Here is an 18,617-nt window from a genome sequence, read left to right on the forward strand (position 1 = left end):
TGTCCCATGAAATCTGATCGTGTCCTAGGTAACAAAGCACTCAGTGTGCAATCATGCTGTCATTTGGGGATTTTAGCCACTTTGTCTATTATATCCAATCACTGAAGCATTTAGGTTCTCAGAGGTGTTGTGTTTGTGTGGTGGGGTTACTGTATATCGTCTCTTAAAGGAAGATTCAAACCCCTTTACCTTTCAAAACCACAATGTACTAAAACTGACAATTTTACCCATCATTCCACACTAAATAACACTAACACTAAATCTGTTTTCTTATAGAATAGAAATAGAATTTAAAAAATACTTTATTCATCCCACAGTGGGGGATATTCAAATTAGTCAAGTAGCTCAAAAAAATGTTAAAGACTTACAGTGATTGTATATAATAATAATAATAATAATAATAATAATAATAATAATAATAATAATAATGATGATGATAATAATAATAATAATAATAATAATGATAATAATAATAATATATTAATAAATGTGAGAAGAACATGTCAGCAGTCACTGTTAAAAAGCCTTATGGCTGTGGGGACGAAGGACCTCCTGAACCTGCAGCGCACTGAGATGAGTCTCTCACTGCCAGGGTGCTGAGGATGGGGATGTTTATTGTTCTCCGAAACAGAATATAATTTCCTCTTCATCTATTGCTCCACCACAGCACTGAGAGGGTCTAGCCTTCTGCCTACAGAACTGGCCTTTTTTTACTAGTTTGTCCAGGCGCTTACAGTTTTTGTCTGTAGTGCAGCTCCCCCAGCAGACAACAGCATAGAATCGTGCACTCTCAATGACAGTGTGATAAAACGGGCACATCATGTCACTGCAGACATTGAAGGACCTGAGCCGTCTCTCCTGTTCACTGACTTGTTACAATTTGTTGACATAATTCTTATAAAAGGTATACAGAAAATTCTTATCATCAGGTTATGATAATATTTCAGATAAAACAAACCTTTGTGTAAAAAGTAACAGTTTCAAAAACCTTTCAGACTGTTTAACCATTACCAACTCAGTGATTTGTCAGTGCTCACTTTGCTTTTTTTTCCTTTTGTGCAACACAACCAAGACATACCAGATGGATATCTACCACTGCCATTGTGTTATCCTATTTACCAATAGGTTGATTGCAGACAACAGGCTCAATATGGGCTGATACTTGTGTTTGGACTTATATATCTGTGCATCCTTAGCTTTTAGAGTCTCCAGTTACCACCACAGAGTCCCTAACAATTGTAAAATGGAAGAAAAAAACTCCTGGACGTCACAAATAAGCAGGTCTCTGCTGAGGGTGGAGATCAGGAACAATCTCTCCAGCAGAGGGTTCTCTGCAGAGAGGGTGACCATCAGGGCCAATTTCTGACAGTTCTTCAGTAATCAAGCCAAAACTAAAAATTTTCACTCCATATTTAACATCTGTGGAGAGACATGAAGAACACTGTTCAAACATGCTTCCAGAGTGCTTGAGGGGAGCTTCACGATGAAGGAGTTAGACTGAGGGCATAAAAAGTCTATTTTAGGGGTTTGAATATCTTTTAAAGCAATTGAGTAACAGTGGAAAAGTGACAAAAAAGTAAACAGCATGTCAACAAACAACAAGGTCCCAATACAAAACAGTAACAGCAAAGTACAATAAGAGGTTTTTGTCACTGAATTTTATGATGTGTGAGAAATAAAAAAAATTAGAATACTCGAGAAAAGTGCATGTATGTTAAAAACATTCAACCAGAAACGTAACGGTTGCTTCAAATTTGTTTCAGATGACAAATAAATAAATAATCTGGTTCGTGTCTCGGGTAAAAATAATCTGAACATTTACGCATGGTGTGTCCTCTGAAATTCACGATTTAAATTTTTTGTTTCGTGTTGCTACTATGAACCCATAATATTTGTTGTTCTTTTTCTCTGATCCTTTAACACTTTTTTCCTCTGTTGCCATCGAAACACTGTTAAATACAAAGATTGTGGAAAATAGAAAACCATTACCATAAAATCAGCTGTTTTAAACGTGTTATTTTTTTCTTTCCAAATTTTGCATCGAAATTGTTGTGGTAGCTTCATGGTTGTTGTGTTCCACGAATCACCTGGTATCTGGTTTTGAAAGGTGCTAATGACGGAAAGAGAGAAAAGCTGGCTCACGGTTAGCGCAATATCACCTCAGTGTGGATTTTCTATAAGTCGTCACTGCGATGTGAAAACGCACATCGCCTGAGCAAGTAGTCACCAACGATGCCTCAAACTGCATCCCGTAAAGCGCGTTGTTTTTGCCACCTCGATGAGGAGCCAGTAAACTCCAAACATAGCAGTTTAAGAGTGTATTAACTCCCAGACTGTCCATTCAAGGCACACACAGGATTTACAAGCTCAGAGAGGAGGCAGCAGATGTTTTGTGAAAGAAAAGAAAGACTGTCTACACCCAGTGTAATAGTTTTCTGAAAGATGGGACAAAACATCCTTTGTTTCACTTGTGGGAAAACTTTTATATTTCTGTCTAACCTGAATAATTGAATGATTCAGTGACTTAAAGCTAATGAGAATATTATATTTGCAGTAAAATGTGATCACGCTGTCATGTTTTCATCTCAATATTTGCACATACCCGCTGACATCCTCCGTATCAGCTCTATATTTTAGTAATGTGGTCAACAGTGCCCCCCTGTGGTAAAAATTAAGCAATGTTTCTGCTGAAAATGGGAACAAAGAAACAAACATGAAAAGCAGTTATTCTTGATTACAGCGGTATTAATCGGCAGTTGTATACTGGAATAGATATATTCATTGCGGATGTTTTGCTATTTACTCTTCATGCTCTCTGTTTCTAAATTCCCTTTCTCTGAATTTATGGGGGTTTACATGAAAACAAAAATTGATAGAAAACCAGAAGAAATTGATCAATTGTTCAGTGACTCCAATTCCAACTGATTGAAAATATATAAATTTGTGATTTCCATTCAGAAAAAAAATTTCAATTTTGTTGAGAAAAGGCCCCTATTCATACCATACCAAAATAGATAAATAAAACTATACAACTGACATCTGTATTTAAGGGTTAGTGTTGTACACTCTAATAGTTCACATAGTGTGTATTCAGAACATTACAAAATAAACTTTTCGTTTAATAATATATACAACATATGTTGTTCATAAACTAATTATATTTGTAATTACATTAACATTTTTGGCTCAAGTTGTCCAAACGCGCATGCGTGAATATTTGTGGGTCAATCTACGTCAATATAACCTTGTCGCTAATAAACCATCAGGAACACATCGGCTCCTGAGAAAAATACGGTTATAAACGTTTTGTCATCATGTGAGTTTGATGTTAACCAACGAAACATCACGATTTAAGTTTTTGTCATTTTTGTAACAGTTTTTTTTTTCCCGCTTAAAGTCTGTTCAAAATAACATTTTTTAGGCTAACTAACTTTATGACTAAGCTAGCTTAGGGTGAGAAATGAGTTAGCCAAACAAGCTATCAACAATGTAAAATGTATTATGTGATATATTCATTTTGAAGGTTTTAGTCGACGTTACCCTATATAGATTGACTCTACATAATGAATCCTTGTGGTTTGAGGCATTGCTAAATAAATCTCAACTTGCTCTTATGTAAATCAGCTTTATTTTGTGTTTGTTGGCAGGTGCGACAACAGCCGTGCTCCACCTGAAGTCTTCTCTGCTATCAGATATAAAGCTGTTGACTATGTGTTTGAGGTGAGTTAGTGCTTTGCTATTTTTTGCCTGTGATTATTTCATTAAACCTCATTTCTGCTTATCTTGTTATTCATTTAGACCAGCACCAGCCTGAAGGTAACCATGAATCTGCTGGCTCTGCCGACACCTTACTTAACTGGTACCAGTGACCTGTACCCCCACAGTGGCAGGTTATCTGACATCACCTACAGGACGCCGTGGATCAGAGGTGTCACAACTCGCCTAATTCACTTTAATACTTAAACTTACCATATAAACTCAGGTCTTGCCCACACAGACAGACAGAGATTGTTTTAAACAGTGCTGCGCGTACCAAATTTCAATAATTTTTTTCTTTATTGAGAAAAAAAATATTTATCCCAAAACTATCTGGTGTGATCACTTTCTTCTAGATGTGTTAAAGTTCCCATGAAATGGTTATCCCAGTGCTTTTTGCCTCAGCACTTTTGAAGTAAGACACGCTTGTCTTTTTTCCATTTGAGTTGCTGCTTGATGTGGAACAAATGGAGAGGGATAACTTAGATCTCTAAAACCTAGTTACATATTGTTATTAAATTCTCTTACTGCCAGCATTTCTAATCACCGCTTTGTCAGAACTTAGCCCTCTATTCCAAGTGAAACTGGACTTTTGAAATGCATGTAAGCACGTTAGTCCGACTGGGGCTTCTCAAAACTGGAGTAACACACCCAGAATCACTCTGCATGCATATGTTCTTACCTAGAGCCAAATGGGTCTAGATGCTCTGTACATGCTCCAAAAAATGCTCAACATACTTTTAAGATGAAAAAAGTCCAAAAATAAACCAAAGAGGGCTGCAGGTAAAAGCTGCAAGCATATGTGTCTCTATTAAAAGTCATGCCGCGGGTTATTTTTTTAACTGCTCAACTGGAGCGTCCTCTTTCAGGATATAGGTGTTTGGTTTTTTTTGTTTTTTTTTTCTGTGAAGCTCTCTTTTAAACCATGTCCCATGAAACTTGATCGTGTCCTGGGTAACAAAGTGTTCAGTGTGCAATCATTTGTCAGCTCCAGTGACCTGATTTATTGTTGGGCCAGATACTGGTGTATAGGTGCCATAAAGTACAAGAAATCAAGAAATCTCATTTATGCAAGAAAAAAGGCTGAAAACCAGAGGCTGTGCAGGTTTAATCATGCATTAAAAATGGACAAGATTCTGTCTTGGAAGTTGTGGCATGGAGTTCAGAAAAGTAACTGAAATGTATTTTCAGTGAAAATAAGTAAATGTAAATCAGTCGAACCTCTACAGGGCAAAGTAATAATTATTTTTCTGAATCGTTGACTCAGTATCCTCGAGGCTAAAGAGGAGAGGAACCTTTGGAATCGTTCAAAAGCAACCGCGATAGCATTGGGAGTGGTAGTGGGGTTGTGCTATGTTCTCTGTTTGAGATGGAGAGAAAAACTATACAAGTCACTGTAGTGATTACACGACTAAAGGATATGTTTATGTATTGATTTCCTTGATAGGAAAGGTGATCTCATCCTGCAAACTCTTTGTTGGTGGGTCTGCGCTCGATGACCTCGGGGGAATAAAACAACCATTTCCTTCATTAGAAAGGTTCAGTCACTTTGAAACACAGTTCATTATCTGTTACAGTGTTTATTGAGATTTTGATAAACAGTTCTGTAACATTTCAGATTTCTTGTGAAAAACGATGTGGAGGTGGTACCCAGCTCTAATCCTAACTCATTAAAGGATTTTGAGCAGGATCAGTATGTTTGCCTTTTAAACGAGCCACACATCGATGATTCATGTCAGGAATCCTTTTTCAAGTGGACAACTGACCAGATGAAGCAAGGAAATTCAAACAAAGGTTGCCTCTTACTTTATTTTAGTGTTAATTGTAAGAAATATTTGACTCTAGGAAACCAGTTTTGCTTAATAAAACATCTTTACATGTGTAGATTTCTTCCTGCCAGATGAGCTCATAGCTGCTGAACACCTGCCACGGCTGAAGAAACATTTACCAACACTGAAAGCCAAACTGTCCAGACTGAGGATGCTGCCTGTGGCCGACCCTCTGCTGAGTTCAGCAGGAATCACCATCTCTGATGATGCCATGTTCAGGTTTCTGTCTGCTCTGTTTCTGGGGAAAAGTGGTTGTTTCATCTTGAAATCTGCTCTGCGCTCAAGTAGAAACTTCTCCTATCTAAGTGTAATGTTTAAACCTGGTGGGTTACAGCTGCTTCAGGCAATGTGCATCTTTTGAAAAACCTCCAGATGTGGACACAGTCAGCACTCAGACATGTGCAGACATTCAGGAGCAGTTTGTTAAAGAGCCAACCTTGGAGGAAAAGGTAATTAAACATTATTAATACGGAGTGATTTCAATATTTTATTGCTGATTACTTTTCCTCTGTAGTTGCAGCTGTTACCTGCGCTAGTGGACTCTCTTCAGCTGAACCCACAGAACTTTAGTTCCTTTTTAAGCATCTGTGGTCGTATGAATGTTTCTCCTGAACCACTGGGCGAGCAGTGTTCAGCTCTGGATGTGCTCTGTAAAAGTGAGGACAAGTTAGGAATGTTTTCATACTAAATGGAATTATACAACAGAGCAAATCAGGACATAAACTGCAATATGTTTGGAATTGTTTTAGCTTCCCTTTCGAAGGCAACAGTGGATATTTTCAAGTATGATGTACCACAAGAACATAGCAAAGACTCACAGATGAGTGGAGGCCTGATAGAGTCAGAATTTGCAGGTACAGGTCACAGAGAGTAAAAACAGTTAATCTGTTTCATTATTAAGCCTACCACCTAAACAACAATCAAAGCAGAGCTCAATAGGCCTGAAGGCTTGAATCTAATGTTTCTCTAAGGACTCGTGGTGCCTGCAGCTGAAATGGAGCTGGACGTGATTCTGAGCCCGACTCCATGTACGGGTCCAACGTACGTCTGCTTGTCAACCTCTCAACTCCTGGTGGAAGATTTGTCTCCTTTTCGCAGACTGTGAGTAATGATCTCAGACCTTTTGGTGGTCAAACTGCAAATCTTTATTACAAAGTCAACACGCTGAATGTGATGTGAGTAAATCAATTGTCTCTCTCTCCAGCATTAGAGCTGGATGTAGAGACGCCACTCTAACGGTAAATATTGGTGTCTAGATCTTTGGTGTCACAGAGGACTCGGAAAGAGATGGAGGCTGCGCTTTGGAAGTCTGAGAAGCATCTGACGTTTGTGGCGGCCTTTCTGTTGTCAGGTAACTGTATGTTTAGGCTCACAGTTTTTCACTTAATGGGACAATACATCTATTCAGTTTTCCATATCATACCTGGGAGTAGGGAATACTTGCAATGAATTTTATGAAATGCAAGATAAATATCGACAGTGGATTCTAACACAAACAACACTGGACACGTGTTGAGTTTCTGGAAAATATAATCATTCGCTGTCTGGAATTTCATTGCACATATGCAAGACTGAACCTCTAAACTCTGGGAGGTGCCACGGTGCTTTGGCCTCAGTCTTGAAGGGCTGCTGTAAGCTTGCAGACCACTAGATGGCGCTGCGCACTGTGTGTTTAAAGCTACAGTGCCAAGACTGGACATGGAGACTTAACTCAAACTCAGATCTCAAAATAACTTCATATATTCACACTGGACTTACGGATAAGTTTATTTCACAATAAATTTTGCGAGAAGCACCAGTAACCCACACAATACCCGACAGGCAAATGACACACTCATGACAAACACCAGTATAGCTTCCAATGGCACAAAATCAAAATCTTGGAATTATGGGACACATCCCATAAAAGTATTATGTTTACAACAAGCAGATGACTGATAGACAGAAAACAGCTTGGCTTTAAATAGGAAGGCCCTACATCGACAGTCTGGCAGTAACTGTAATGGTTTGGCTGTGAGTGTGTTGTATCAGAAACTTTTATCTCATCCTGTCACATTTGAAGACAAAATATTTTCAAGTATGTTTTAACTCTGTAATTTCTCTTAGAGCCTCAAATGTATGACCCAGCTGCTGACTTCCAGCCTCTGCGTGAGGCCTTGAAACTTGTGAGATTAGAGAAAGAAAGTTTAGTCAGCGCTGGTGACAAAGTGAAGGTACAGGTGGAGCCGGGAGTCCTGCAAACTCTGGGCTACAGCCGTGAGTTCACAGAGGGCTTTAGGTCTGAGTTCCCCCCAACGAGGGAGGAGGAAAAGGAAGACTTCACAAAACTGTTGCCTGACCATGTGGAGGGTGAGTGTGGGTATCACAGCCTGTGTAGCTTGTTCGAGGGTGAATTGGTGGCACAGTTCAAGAACAAAATGTGTTTTTATAGTTAGCAGAAATGAAACCCTTGGTTTGTTTGAGTTTGATACCTAAAACAAAAAGTTACTTTTTTGGTCATTTTTTAAAAATTGTTCTTTTGTGATTTCAGTCAGATCCCTCCTGCTGGATCTCTGTGGGGAAACCACTGGCAATTCATCTGAGACCTTCATCAGGAACGCTGTCAGCGCAAACAGTACGGAAGAAAAAATCATCAGCACCGAAGAGGGCATTTCAAGAAGGAGGTCCTCTGCTCATACAAGCAACATCAACGTTGCCGAAGACGACTGTAAGACGGAGCAGGGGGGCAAAAGTTTGGAGCCGCTTCTGTCCTCCGGACTGAATAACAGAGATAATCACACAAGTCTGACCTTCACAAGGCATCAGCCAGAGAATGACCTCGACCCTCTGTCCACTTTCATGATGCTGAGATCACAGCAGGTCTCAGCTGCAGCCACACCTCAGAGCTCAGCCAACACTGCAGGTACACTGTGCTCATTATCTGCTCCTGTTGATTTTATCTGCCTGTCTTACACCCCCTCTCCCCGTTAACATGGTTGTTTTTTTCTGGACATCCCCTGAGCTTCATCTATATCTGAAGAGACTTCTTGATGTCCATGAGGCTGAAGTGGTTTAGAATGTCATCTTTGAAAAGTTTGGGCCCACCAATCCACAGTCAGAGCGACAAAGATTCGTCTTTTGTACATCTGTTAAATGTCTAAACTTTGTTCATTCATTCCGGTTCAACGTTTTATCACAGTTGATATTTTATCTAATCTGTAACCAATCTTGAAACACACATACAAAAAACTTTCTTTTCCAAGCCACTATTGAAGTTTTCACTTTTTCCATTCGTATTTAACTCTGGCTCCATCTAGTGGTTGTAGTGAGGACATAACAGTCGGATTTTTTCGTTTAAGACATGTGACAAAGTAAGAAACTCACTAAATGGTGTAATTTTGAAAAAAAAAATCAATGCTACATGTGATACACAACATTTAAGCACCTGTTGACGGCTGCTCCAACACTTACATCAGGGAATCGTTTAATGTTGCTAAAATATGACCTAATACACCTCACTCTTTTTCAAATCTGCTGCAGAGGTGAACCAGCAAACACTACAGACGGAGCTGCAGCCTCCTTCAGAGCAGATACAAACACTCAACAGCAGACTAGCGTACGTGAGTGTTGCTGTGTCAGGAGATGCCACCAGAGAGCAGAAACCTGCTGCTCAGTGGACGAGTCAACCCTGCAGTCGTCCTGTCAGTGAGTCAAACCCTCAGGAGAGGCGGGACATCGGGGTCGTGCAGGTTCAGCCAACAGGTGAGACACATTCATCACATCCAGTTAAGACACTGCAAAATCAAATTACTACAGTTTTACTTTCCACTTTGAGCCTTTTGTATATAATATGAATAGAGACATAATTAGAGAACCACAAACAACACGTGAATACTAAGAGGTAACTCAGATTTAACGGCTGAGAATTCAACTAAATGGATGATTATTCCTGTACACGTTACTGCTAATTCTGAAAATAAACAGTTGATTTTTTTAATGCAGAAAGTGTCATTTCAAGTGAAGTTACTCAAACACTTTTCTCACAAACCAAACTGAACCATACTGCAGTGTCAAGGGAAAAGGATGGAGGCTCAGACAATGTCTAAAAAGTGTTGTTTTTTTTTTTTTTTAAACCTATGCGGACTTGCAGCCAGCCAGCTGCAGGCCTACTGTGAGCTGCTGGCCTTCGCTCAGCCATATTTAAGCTCTGCCAGAGAGATGGGGCTCAACTTCCAGAAGTGGGGAGACTTCAGCTGCTTGGCCCCGGACCAAACGCACTTCCTCCTCAAACAGCAGGAGAAGGCGCTCCACAGGACTCCTGCACAGTGTGCAGCAGACCCGGTTAAGGGTACGTAATGTCATGATAATGACAGCTTTTTTTTTAGTTTTAGTAAACCTTCTCTCCATAAATTCACGCTGCTGCTCCTTTTGCGTTGCTTGCAGATCAGGAGGGGCTTTTCAACCAGGCGGCTCTGATCCACGTGCTTGTGACATTCAAAGAGCTGCTGCTGAAGTGTGACCTGAGGGCTGCACTGGGTCAGTATGATACTCCAGCGTGTGATTATATGATATGCAGGCCTAAATCAGACTGAACTGCCTGCAGTCCTGAGCTGTCCCTAGTAGACAATCTGTGAGGAATTTGGAAACAAATACTGCAGTGACACCTCAGTACTGTTTCATTCCTTAAGGCAAAATGGAAAAAATGAATACTTCATCACTTGGTATCCTCAGTGTCAGAATGTGTCTTCTAGTGTAGGGAGAAGGAATGGCAACATTACAAAGTGGTAAAAGCTCTCCTGTCCCAAACCTTTGTTTGAATATAAAACAAAGAGCTAAATAAATCAATTTAAACAAGGCAAAACTGCTTTGATTAAACAGAAATTTTGTAATTACCATAACAGGAAGCTGAATGAGTTTTTAACGCCTTGAATTATACATTCCTCTCCTCTTCCTGTGCTGTAGAGTACCTCACTAAGGCAGCTGAGGTGTGTGCAGAGCAGAGTGTGAAGCAGCTGCTGAAGAGGCTGCAGATCATCCTCTACCTCAGTCATCAGAAGCAGGAGTCCAACCTCAAACTGCTGGAACTGCAGCGGCTGCTGGCTGAATGGCTGCACAGCAGGAATGAGCCCAACACAATCAAGAGAGTTAGTGTTCAACGAGAGATGACATACATGTTTTGGGTGTAGCTTTAATTAGTGGGGACGCTTCATTTGTTCATCACCTGATATGAAGTTTTATCTTTCTGTAGATTCTTGTCATGCTGTCGGTTGACTCTGATGACAGCAGATCAATGATTATCAACAGCTTAAGCCAAGTGCCTGGTGAGCAGCTTTTTATCTCTTGTAGACATTTCTGTCATCATGTAATAAGCAGCGAACACACATTTAATCCAAACTCATCGAGCCATAGACAGTTTTGCAGCAATGTGTTTTCAAATAAACTCATATGTTGTATAATTAAGTTTGTGTTGCTGTTGTTGCTGTTGCAGGTGTTACTGCGACTTCACTTTTTCCTGATGAAGTCAAGAAAAAGCTGAACGGTGCCAGTGTGGTCAGCAGGTATCTGCAGGACTGTTTCCAGCTGATTATTTACTATCAGCATGTTCCTTTTTAATAATTCCCAGAATTTGAGATGGTTATTTTTCTGAAATAAATCTCCTTCATTTATGAACATTAAAGTAAAGGAAATACTTGCAGATGCTGTGAGGTTGAACAAATGTTAGCACACTTTCATCCTGCTCAAACAGCATGTGCGACAGTGATTGTGTGGTGGTGTATGAGCAGCATGTTGGCCCTGACTTTCCCTGGAGTTGTTTTTCTCTGGTGGTGGAGTTCGACCGCCCAGGCCAGTCTCCGTGGGCCACAGTCTGCAGTGAGAGGAGCATCAGCCACCTCGCCTTCAACACCAGCGTCTCTGACACAGGTGTGCTGCCACCACATGCAAGTTATTCACTCTGCTGTAAAAGCTTTCCTTAACCTTTAAATGTGTGTTTGGTCTCCTAAAGACACAGAGAAAGCCTCGTGGTGCCTGGAGGACAACGTGCCCCATGTGTTATTTGTAACAGAGGGCCTTGTTAACTGTCCACAGCTGCTGCAGACTCTAGAGTCAGGGTAAGCTTTCCTAGTAGTTTAAACCTGTGAAACATCTACTTAGTATGGCATTTCCATATTTAGATAATACCCACTCTGGCTGATATGACCAACATGAATGTCATGATGACCTACGGTTTGGGTGGTTGCAGCCCAACCTTTTCTCAAAAACTCAGAGGCATCAGGACTAAATTACAACCAGCGAGTTATAATATTATCTGCAGAGACATTGTGTTCCACATGTAATGACACAGGGGGGGGGGGGGGGACTGCACAGATTCTGGACACTTGATGTCTGTAGAATAGCTTTGACATTATACACATGTAGGTTTTAATGAAGAAGATGAATATGAACATAATTACTGATCCATAGTTTTTTCTGTTATTGTTCTGAGACGTTTTCATTAAAGAATTTAACACCACACCTAATACAAATTTAGTATATTATTTGTCTCGAGAACATTATTTTATTAGAACTTCATCATATTTGCTATTTAACACGTCAAAATGTCACTGAAAATCAGCTCATTAAGACTGTGTGTCATCTCACGGTCACTTAAAGCATCTCCAGTCTGTCACTCTGCTTCATTGAAATCTTGATTTTACAACCGCAGCATCAACTGACAAAATTACCATTGGAGAAAACATCTATGCAGTGAATTCAGGTACACGTTAATGTGCGATGACTCCCACAGAGACCGTTAGAAGCAGCAGAATCTTAGACGTTTTCTCTCCCGGTCAACAGCGTGTTGACGTGTTACGGGTTAAATTGGAACTTGGCAGCTAACCCACCAGCCTGTGAAAAAAAGTGATTTAAAACCAGCGTGATGACAAGTGTCTGTCTGTGTTACAGCTTTAATATAACTGTCCTGGAGAGGAACCACTCTCCAACCCTGCAGTTGCTCGGAGGGATCAACAACTATGCTGTTATCACAGTGGACGAAAAAACTGTTATCATCATTCAGGTACCAGCACACACAAATTTATCTATCTTTATGAGGACCTACTCTGACATAAGATATCGCCAACTTTAACCTAGAGCTTATTCTAACCTGAAATCATGTCCTTCAATGTCCTCACTCCTTTCAAAGATAGACTTACACTCATTTCAAATCCAAATGCAGGATCCTTCTCCACCAAAAGAGGATGAAAGTCAAGGGTTAAAATTCTGCTTTAACAAATGGTGACTGCTAATCGTACATTTAATTCAATTTGTGAGTAAGTGCCTGCATTCATGTGTGCGTATGTGCAGGAGCAGAAAGAACTGTGTGAGGAGCGAGCCAGTGAAGGACTGGTGATGAGGCTGACTGCACTCTCTCTTCAGTACAGCTGCTGTTGGCTCATTCTGCACTGCCCTGACAGCCAGGGAGGCGGGTCGGCGTCCACACACACACACACACCATAATGTTTCCATTAGGACATCACATTGACTTACTCTTAATGAAGTCTTATTATTGGCCTACATTACGGGGACTTTTTAATTCGTCCCGAAGAGGGAGGTAGGTCCCCACAAAGGCTTACCATCACAGCTTCTGCATGTGTGTTTGTGTAATGGCAGATTTTCCAGCGAAGCCTTTAGCAACTTGGTGTTAGTTTATTCGTCTCTGGTGCTGTTCGGCATGAAGTCCGAGGCTCTGGATGTAAAGGTAAAAGATGCAGCTCCTTTATTTTTCCACCTCTAGCACTTCATCATTTTTAATCACTCAATGTTCAAAGAAAGTAAGAGAGTAAGTTTAGGGACAGTAGGTAGCTGGGATTTCTTTTGTATTTCTTCAGTTAATAAAATTAATTGTCCATCACTTAGAATATGAAAAATGACATAACAATCAGAGACAGTCAGTTGGCCGTTGTGCCTTTCAGGTGCTGATGGTGTCAGAAGTGTTTGAAATGGCCAAGTTTATCAACCAGGTCTGCTTCACCTCCCTGATGTCCAGTGACAAGGACCCTCTCAGCTACCTGAACAGAGACTGGCTGACTGTGATTCCTTCGCAGGTGACCATAATGTCCCAAAACCAAAGCTCTGAATAGAGAAACCCAGAGATGAAAGACTGCAAGCTTACAAGAAGAATGATTTTCTATGATCAATTAAACAGTTTGGCTTTTTACAGTTTAAGGCTTTCTTCTCATCTTATTTACTGCTCAAATCATTGTTATACAAAATAATTCCACAACAAACACCTACAGAGGGCTTTCGGTTTTATTTACACCAAAGGGCCACTATTTCCTTTCAGTACCACTCATTAATGTGATGTCACTATCTTTTCCTCAAAGACTGCTTTGATGATGCACACTGACTGTAGCATGTCTCATAACTTTCTTCAGTTTAATCAAGACAAGACAGATGATTACAAACTTAATTCCCAGAAGTGAAGTTTACTAAACTAAATTTAAATCTGGCATTTGTTGATAAGTTTGAACCTAACTTTGATCGACATTTACAGAATTATCAGCGATCTCACTGGCCATCTTCACTGTCTGCGATTCTCTTCATCAAAGACATTTTCATGCATATGAAATCATCCGTGCCATGGACACTGATGTGCACGCGTACCATCACAGATGCTGGCTTTCACACCTTTCACTGATAACAGCCTGGGTGGTTTTTCTCGTCTTTGGCATGTAGAACCAGACATTCCACTCATCTGAGCTCAGGACCTGTGTGTGAACGCTGTTTTTCTGTGCTCATGTCCAAAGAACTCAGCTGTGCTTTGGTGAGGAGCTGGTTCATGGCTTCCTCTGTGCACGACACACTTTTAGGTTACGTTCCTAATGCAGCAGCAGACTATGTCCAAATACGTTCTCACCAAAGTACTCCACATTCTAGATTTACTTATATTTTCTAAATATAGTTAAGTTGGTCAGTGAAGATGGTGACGATAATATTCTTTTGTTCTTCTTTGTTGAATAAAGGTTCAAACGTACACACAAATTAAATATTCTAATTACAACTTGATGATCCAGTATATTACAGTGAAAAATGCCTGTTTCCTGGAAAGAATTTGTTTATTTGTACCAACACATAACAAGCCTTCTGTCAGATATTAGAGATACTGTAGATTTACATTTTAACATCACTGTAAAAAAAAGGAAAACATTTCTACGAGTGGAAGATAGTTATTCCTTCTGTAGTGACATTTCTGTGTTTTCTCTTAATCATTTGCCTTTTAACAGATTACTGTAAATATACACAGTAGAACGGTATTAATAAAACTAACGTGCAGATAACATGTTGATTCAAGTTGTAATAGACACCTAAAGCCTGAAAATGGGCTAAAACTTAATTATCCCCTTAAGGTACGCAATCTTACGATGTTACTATGTTAAATAAGCTCATGTTCATGTTTGCATTCCCTCCAGGAGGAGGAGTGTCTGTCACGGTTCCCTTGTATCAATCCTTTGGTCAGTCAGCTGATGCTGAACAGAGCTCCATCCTTGCAGTGGCTCCTGGGGGCCCCCTTCGCTCAGCTGAAAGAGCTGCTTCCTGAGGTGCCCCAAAAAGTCCTCAAGGTGATCCAGAGCACATCACCACACAGACGAGTACTGTGCCTTTCTGATATTGGTCTTTATAAAGAGTTTATTTGATTTCATCGCATTAACAGTTGGACGGGAACACATCTAAGGTCCGTGAATAATTTGACTGTTAAGATAAAAGCACAGTTGTTAGTGAGAAAGTTGTTTTTATGAGAAAGGCCTGGCATGAAAAATAAGATCTTGAGGATCTCCCACACACTTGTGCATGAAGTCCATGTTAGTGTGATCGTTCACTCTGTGCTGCTTTTTAACTTGGACTAATCTTGTTGATGGTTCCTGTCGTTGAATGCAGACGGAATAAGTGTCACAACTTAATAGACTGGAGCTGTGCAGTTTTAGGACTTTTGATCTATAAAGTAATGCTTAAGTATATGGTGTAAAGCTCAGGTGTGTTTCTGAGGGCTGTATTCCACTTCTACACCTGTAAGAAGGCCTCATTAATACATCTGTGCTTGTCCTGTTCTGCTGTGGAAAGGGTCTATAGCCTACCATTAACTGCTGCTCAAGCTGTCTTTTATGATATTGATTGTCGATATTGATATTGATAGCCCTGTTATTGACCTTCTGTCGAACTGTAGGAGTTGCTGGGTGCAGAAGTGCCTGTTTAACCTGACAAACTGAGAGGCAGGCGGCCGGTCAGAGGCGTACACCAGAGCAGCAGCAAACTCGGGGTGCTTTATTGCCACTGTAAATGAGCTAAACTGAATTTGAGCTTCAGATTATGTTTTCCAGGATATCCCATTTTGTACCACCGCTGTTAGTCCTTTGAACACACAGTTAAACTCAAGAGTTTCATACAGATGCAGTCCCTGTCCAGCACTTCTTGATCCCCTAAAAAATGCATCTGGTTTCCTTAAAACTGAATCAGTTTAAGTTCTTTATCATCCAGTGGATGTGGATCTATGAGAATGCTAACGAGCTCCACCAACATCTCCACCCTCAGCACCCTCTTAAAGTATGGACTCTGAAAACTGACTCTGCTCTGCTCCTGTTCTAAAGAACAAACAGCAATAAAATAATAATCCGGGCAGTTAACACTCACTCACTGAGCAGCAGAATCAAGAGCTCTTTTAACAAGTTGCAGCACCCACTTGCACTTAGTTACTTTTTGGTGACACACTGGTACAGCTGTGTCGGTCTGTCTGCCCAGGACACATGGCTTGAGAGGCAGCTGTGAAAAGCCTGCTTCCTTGTAGGATTTTTGGATCATGTGCCAATGACACAGTGGCAGATACAGCCTGGAAATACAGCCAGATTGCCTCTGGGCTGCTGGTGGCAGAGAGGGACAGAGAGAAAACTCACCCTCTCATACTTGCAGTGTTTCCCAGATGAATGGCTGGAATAGTGGCAGTTTTATCATAAACTCAGATGGTTTTTTTGGGTTCGTTTTTAGAAAGGAGAGAAGAGTCACTACCTGTGAGAGCTTGGTCTCCCAGGGGAGATAATCAGTCTGTCTCGTTCTTCCGTGATCTACCAGGTGGCCGCAGCAGGGTACCTCCACAGATGTAGGACTATCTTCACCATGAAATGCATGAAAAGAAATGGACCTCTCAGACATGCATGCTCATACTCGGTGTGTCTCCTGAGTAAATGGTGTCACAATTTAGAATTCATTTACTTGAAGACCAAGTTATCTTCAAAACCGAGTTCTCTCCTCTCCTATAACTTGCTGGAGCTCCACCTCATTGTTTGGCTCTGGTAGAACATTCAGGCTGTCGGCCCCCACCTGTCTGAGGCTGAGGGTGGTGCTGTGCAGATGCTCAGTCATGGCGTTAGAAGCCTATTTTGATTGTGATTTATTCTGCTGTGAGAAACTACTTTTATAGATCTGTTCATTAGTTTTCCTTCTCCTCCTGGTTTTAGCTGTTCAGTGACATCACCTCGCTGTATTCGACAACGGCAGACTCCAAACACAATGAGACAAACCAACAAAGCAGCCCTTCAGAAAGCCCCTGGACCCACACGGGTGACTGTGAGCACCTGAACTCTCTGCATCCAGAGCAGCTCAGCAGCGACCCCAACTTCAGTCTCCTGTTTGGAGCTGCCAGTGCAGAGGGCATCTTCTGTGAACAAGCCCCAGACTTTCCAGATTTCAAACTTGACCCGAATTACTCCTTTGACAGTCCAGATGTTAACATCCAGAGGACCTGGACCAACCGGGACCCCTGTAGAGAGGAGCATAAGCTTCCTTTTAGGAGAAGCACAGCCGGAGCAGTCGGGAGGGTTGTTGAGAGAGGTAATGATGAGTGGACATTAAGGCCTCCACAGAATGACTACACCTCATACCTACATCCAGCTGACAGTCCTCTCAAAATGGACTCCACCTTCAGTTACTGTAATGTCCTGCAGCCGTCAGCCTACTGTCAAAGATCCCCCCATCCCATAGTCTACAGTGATCTCCAACACCCTCGCAGCCATCACATCCCCTGCAGTCTTAGCCCCACTCGAGATGTCACATGGGGTCCCAGTCAGAGTGGAAATGACAGCTCCCTTCGACAGATGACAGCAGTTTCAGCCGCCTACAGCTCCAAGAGCTGGAAGGGTCAGGAGAGGAAGAGGAGTGTAGAAGCTGCTGGAGTTGCTGGATCAGGTGAATACTTGTGGCTTTATGTGTGTTTCCATGATGATTAAAATGATACCATTTGAACAGATGGACATTTCCTTGCGTTTGTCTTGCAGTGCTGACGCCGCTGAAGAGGGGAAGGTTGAGCTATGAGAGAGTACCCGGCCGGAGTGATGGACAGACGAGGCTCAGGTTATTTTAGGCCTGAATGAATGACAAGAAAAAAAATTTGTTGCATTAAAGATATTACTTTTTGGTTTGTCTGCAGAGAGTTTTGCTGCAAAATGTTTCACTTTTTAGGGTTTTTCATATACATATTTCACCGTTTTTATCTATTGCCATTGTATTTTCAGGAATTTTATAGCACGAAATGTACTTTTTGGCATTTATTAAACTAACTTGATAATTATTTGACTGACTTAGTTTTCCTCGTGTTAATCTGCTTTCTATATATTTCATAAAGTAAATGACATTAATAACAGTTGTATCTTTCTTCATAAGAAGACAGTATAATTGAAGAAAAATTTAAATTTTATTCTGTTTCGTGTTAAACAAGACACGTGATCATATTAATTACATCGTTGAAATACTGCTTTTACACATTAAAAAACTGTGGCACCAGGTTCTTTTTAACAAAATAAGATTAGACATTAAAACTTTGTGCACATTTTTCCCATCCCGTGCACGCTCTGCAGTGAAAAACAAAAAGTGATTTATGGGTGGAAGAGTGAAATCGAGGGTTTTTCCCAGCCACCCTGATAAAGTCTCTCATTTTAGCAGCTCCATTGGTGGGGCTTCTTTTTTTTTTTTTTTTATATATATATAATTTAGTGAAGCAATCCCCTTATCATGGTCTCTCAGCATGTGGAG

At 40.8% G+C, this 18,617-nt stretch overlaps 1 protein-coding gene across 1 annotated transcript; it reads left to right on the forward strand.

The window, feature by feature from the left end:
- Positions 1 to 2,232: 2,232 nt before the first annotated feature.
- Positions 2,233 to 17,958, forward strand: LOC140309011 (protein shortage in chiasmata 1 ortholog). The gene is made up of 28 exons (XM_072386851.1): positions 2,233 to 2,318; positions 3,648 to 3,720; positions 3,799 to 3,928; positions 5,204 to 5,315; positions 5,375 to 5,550; positions 5,642 to 5,804; positions 5,929 to 6,034; positions 6,100 to 6,241; positions 6,335 to 6,439; positions 6,557 to 6,686; positions 6,842 to 6,936; positions 7,692 to 7,934; positions 8,116 to 8,487; positions 9,105 to 9,326; positions 9,715 to 9,912; positions 10,008 to 10,100; positions 10,527 to 10,708; positions 10,813 to 10,885; positions 11,053 to 11,122; positions 11,311 to 11,486; positions 11,569 to 11,674; positions 12,507 to 12,618; positions 12,906 to 13,027; positions 13,212 to 13,299; positions 13,514 to 13,645; positions 15,011 to 15,160; positions 17,048 to 17,774; positions 17,864 to 17,958. Exons 1-28 carry the CDS (start codon positions 2,233 to 2,235, stop codon positions 17,947 to 17,949), a joined length of 4,470 nt encoding a protein of 1,489 aa, XP_072242952.1. The 3' UTR covers positions 17,950 to 17,958.
- The last annotated feature ends 659 nt before the right edge of the window (positions 17,959 to 18,617 follow it).

The sequence above is a fragment of the Leuresthes tenuis genome, unplaced genomic scaffold (assembly GCF_036924035.1).
Source record: "Leuresthes tenuis unplaced genomic scaffold, fLeuTen1.0.hap1 SCAF_6, whole genome shotgun sequence".
Lineage (NCBI taxonomy): Eukaryota > Metazoa > Chordata > Actinopteri > Atheriniformes > Atherinopsidae > Leuresthes > Leuresthes tenuis.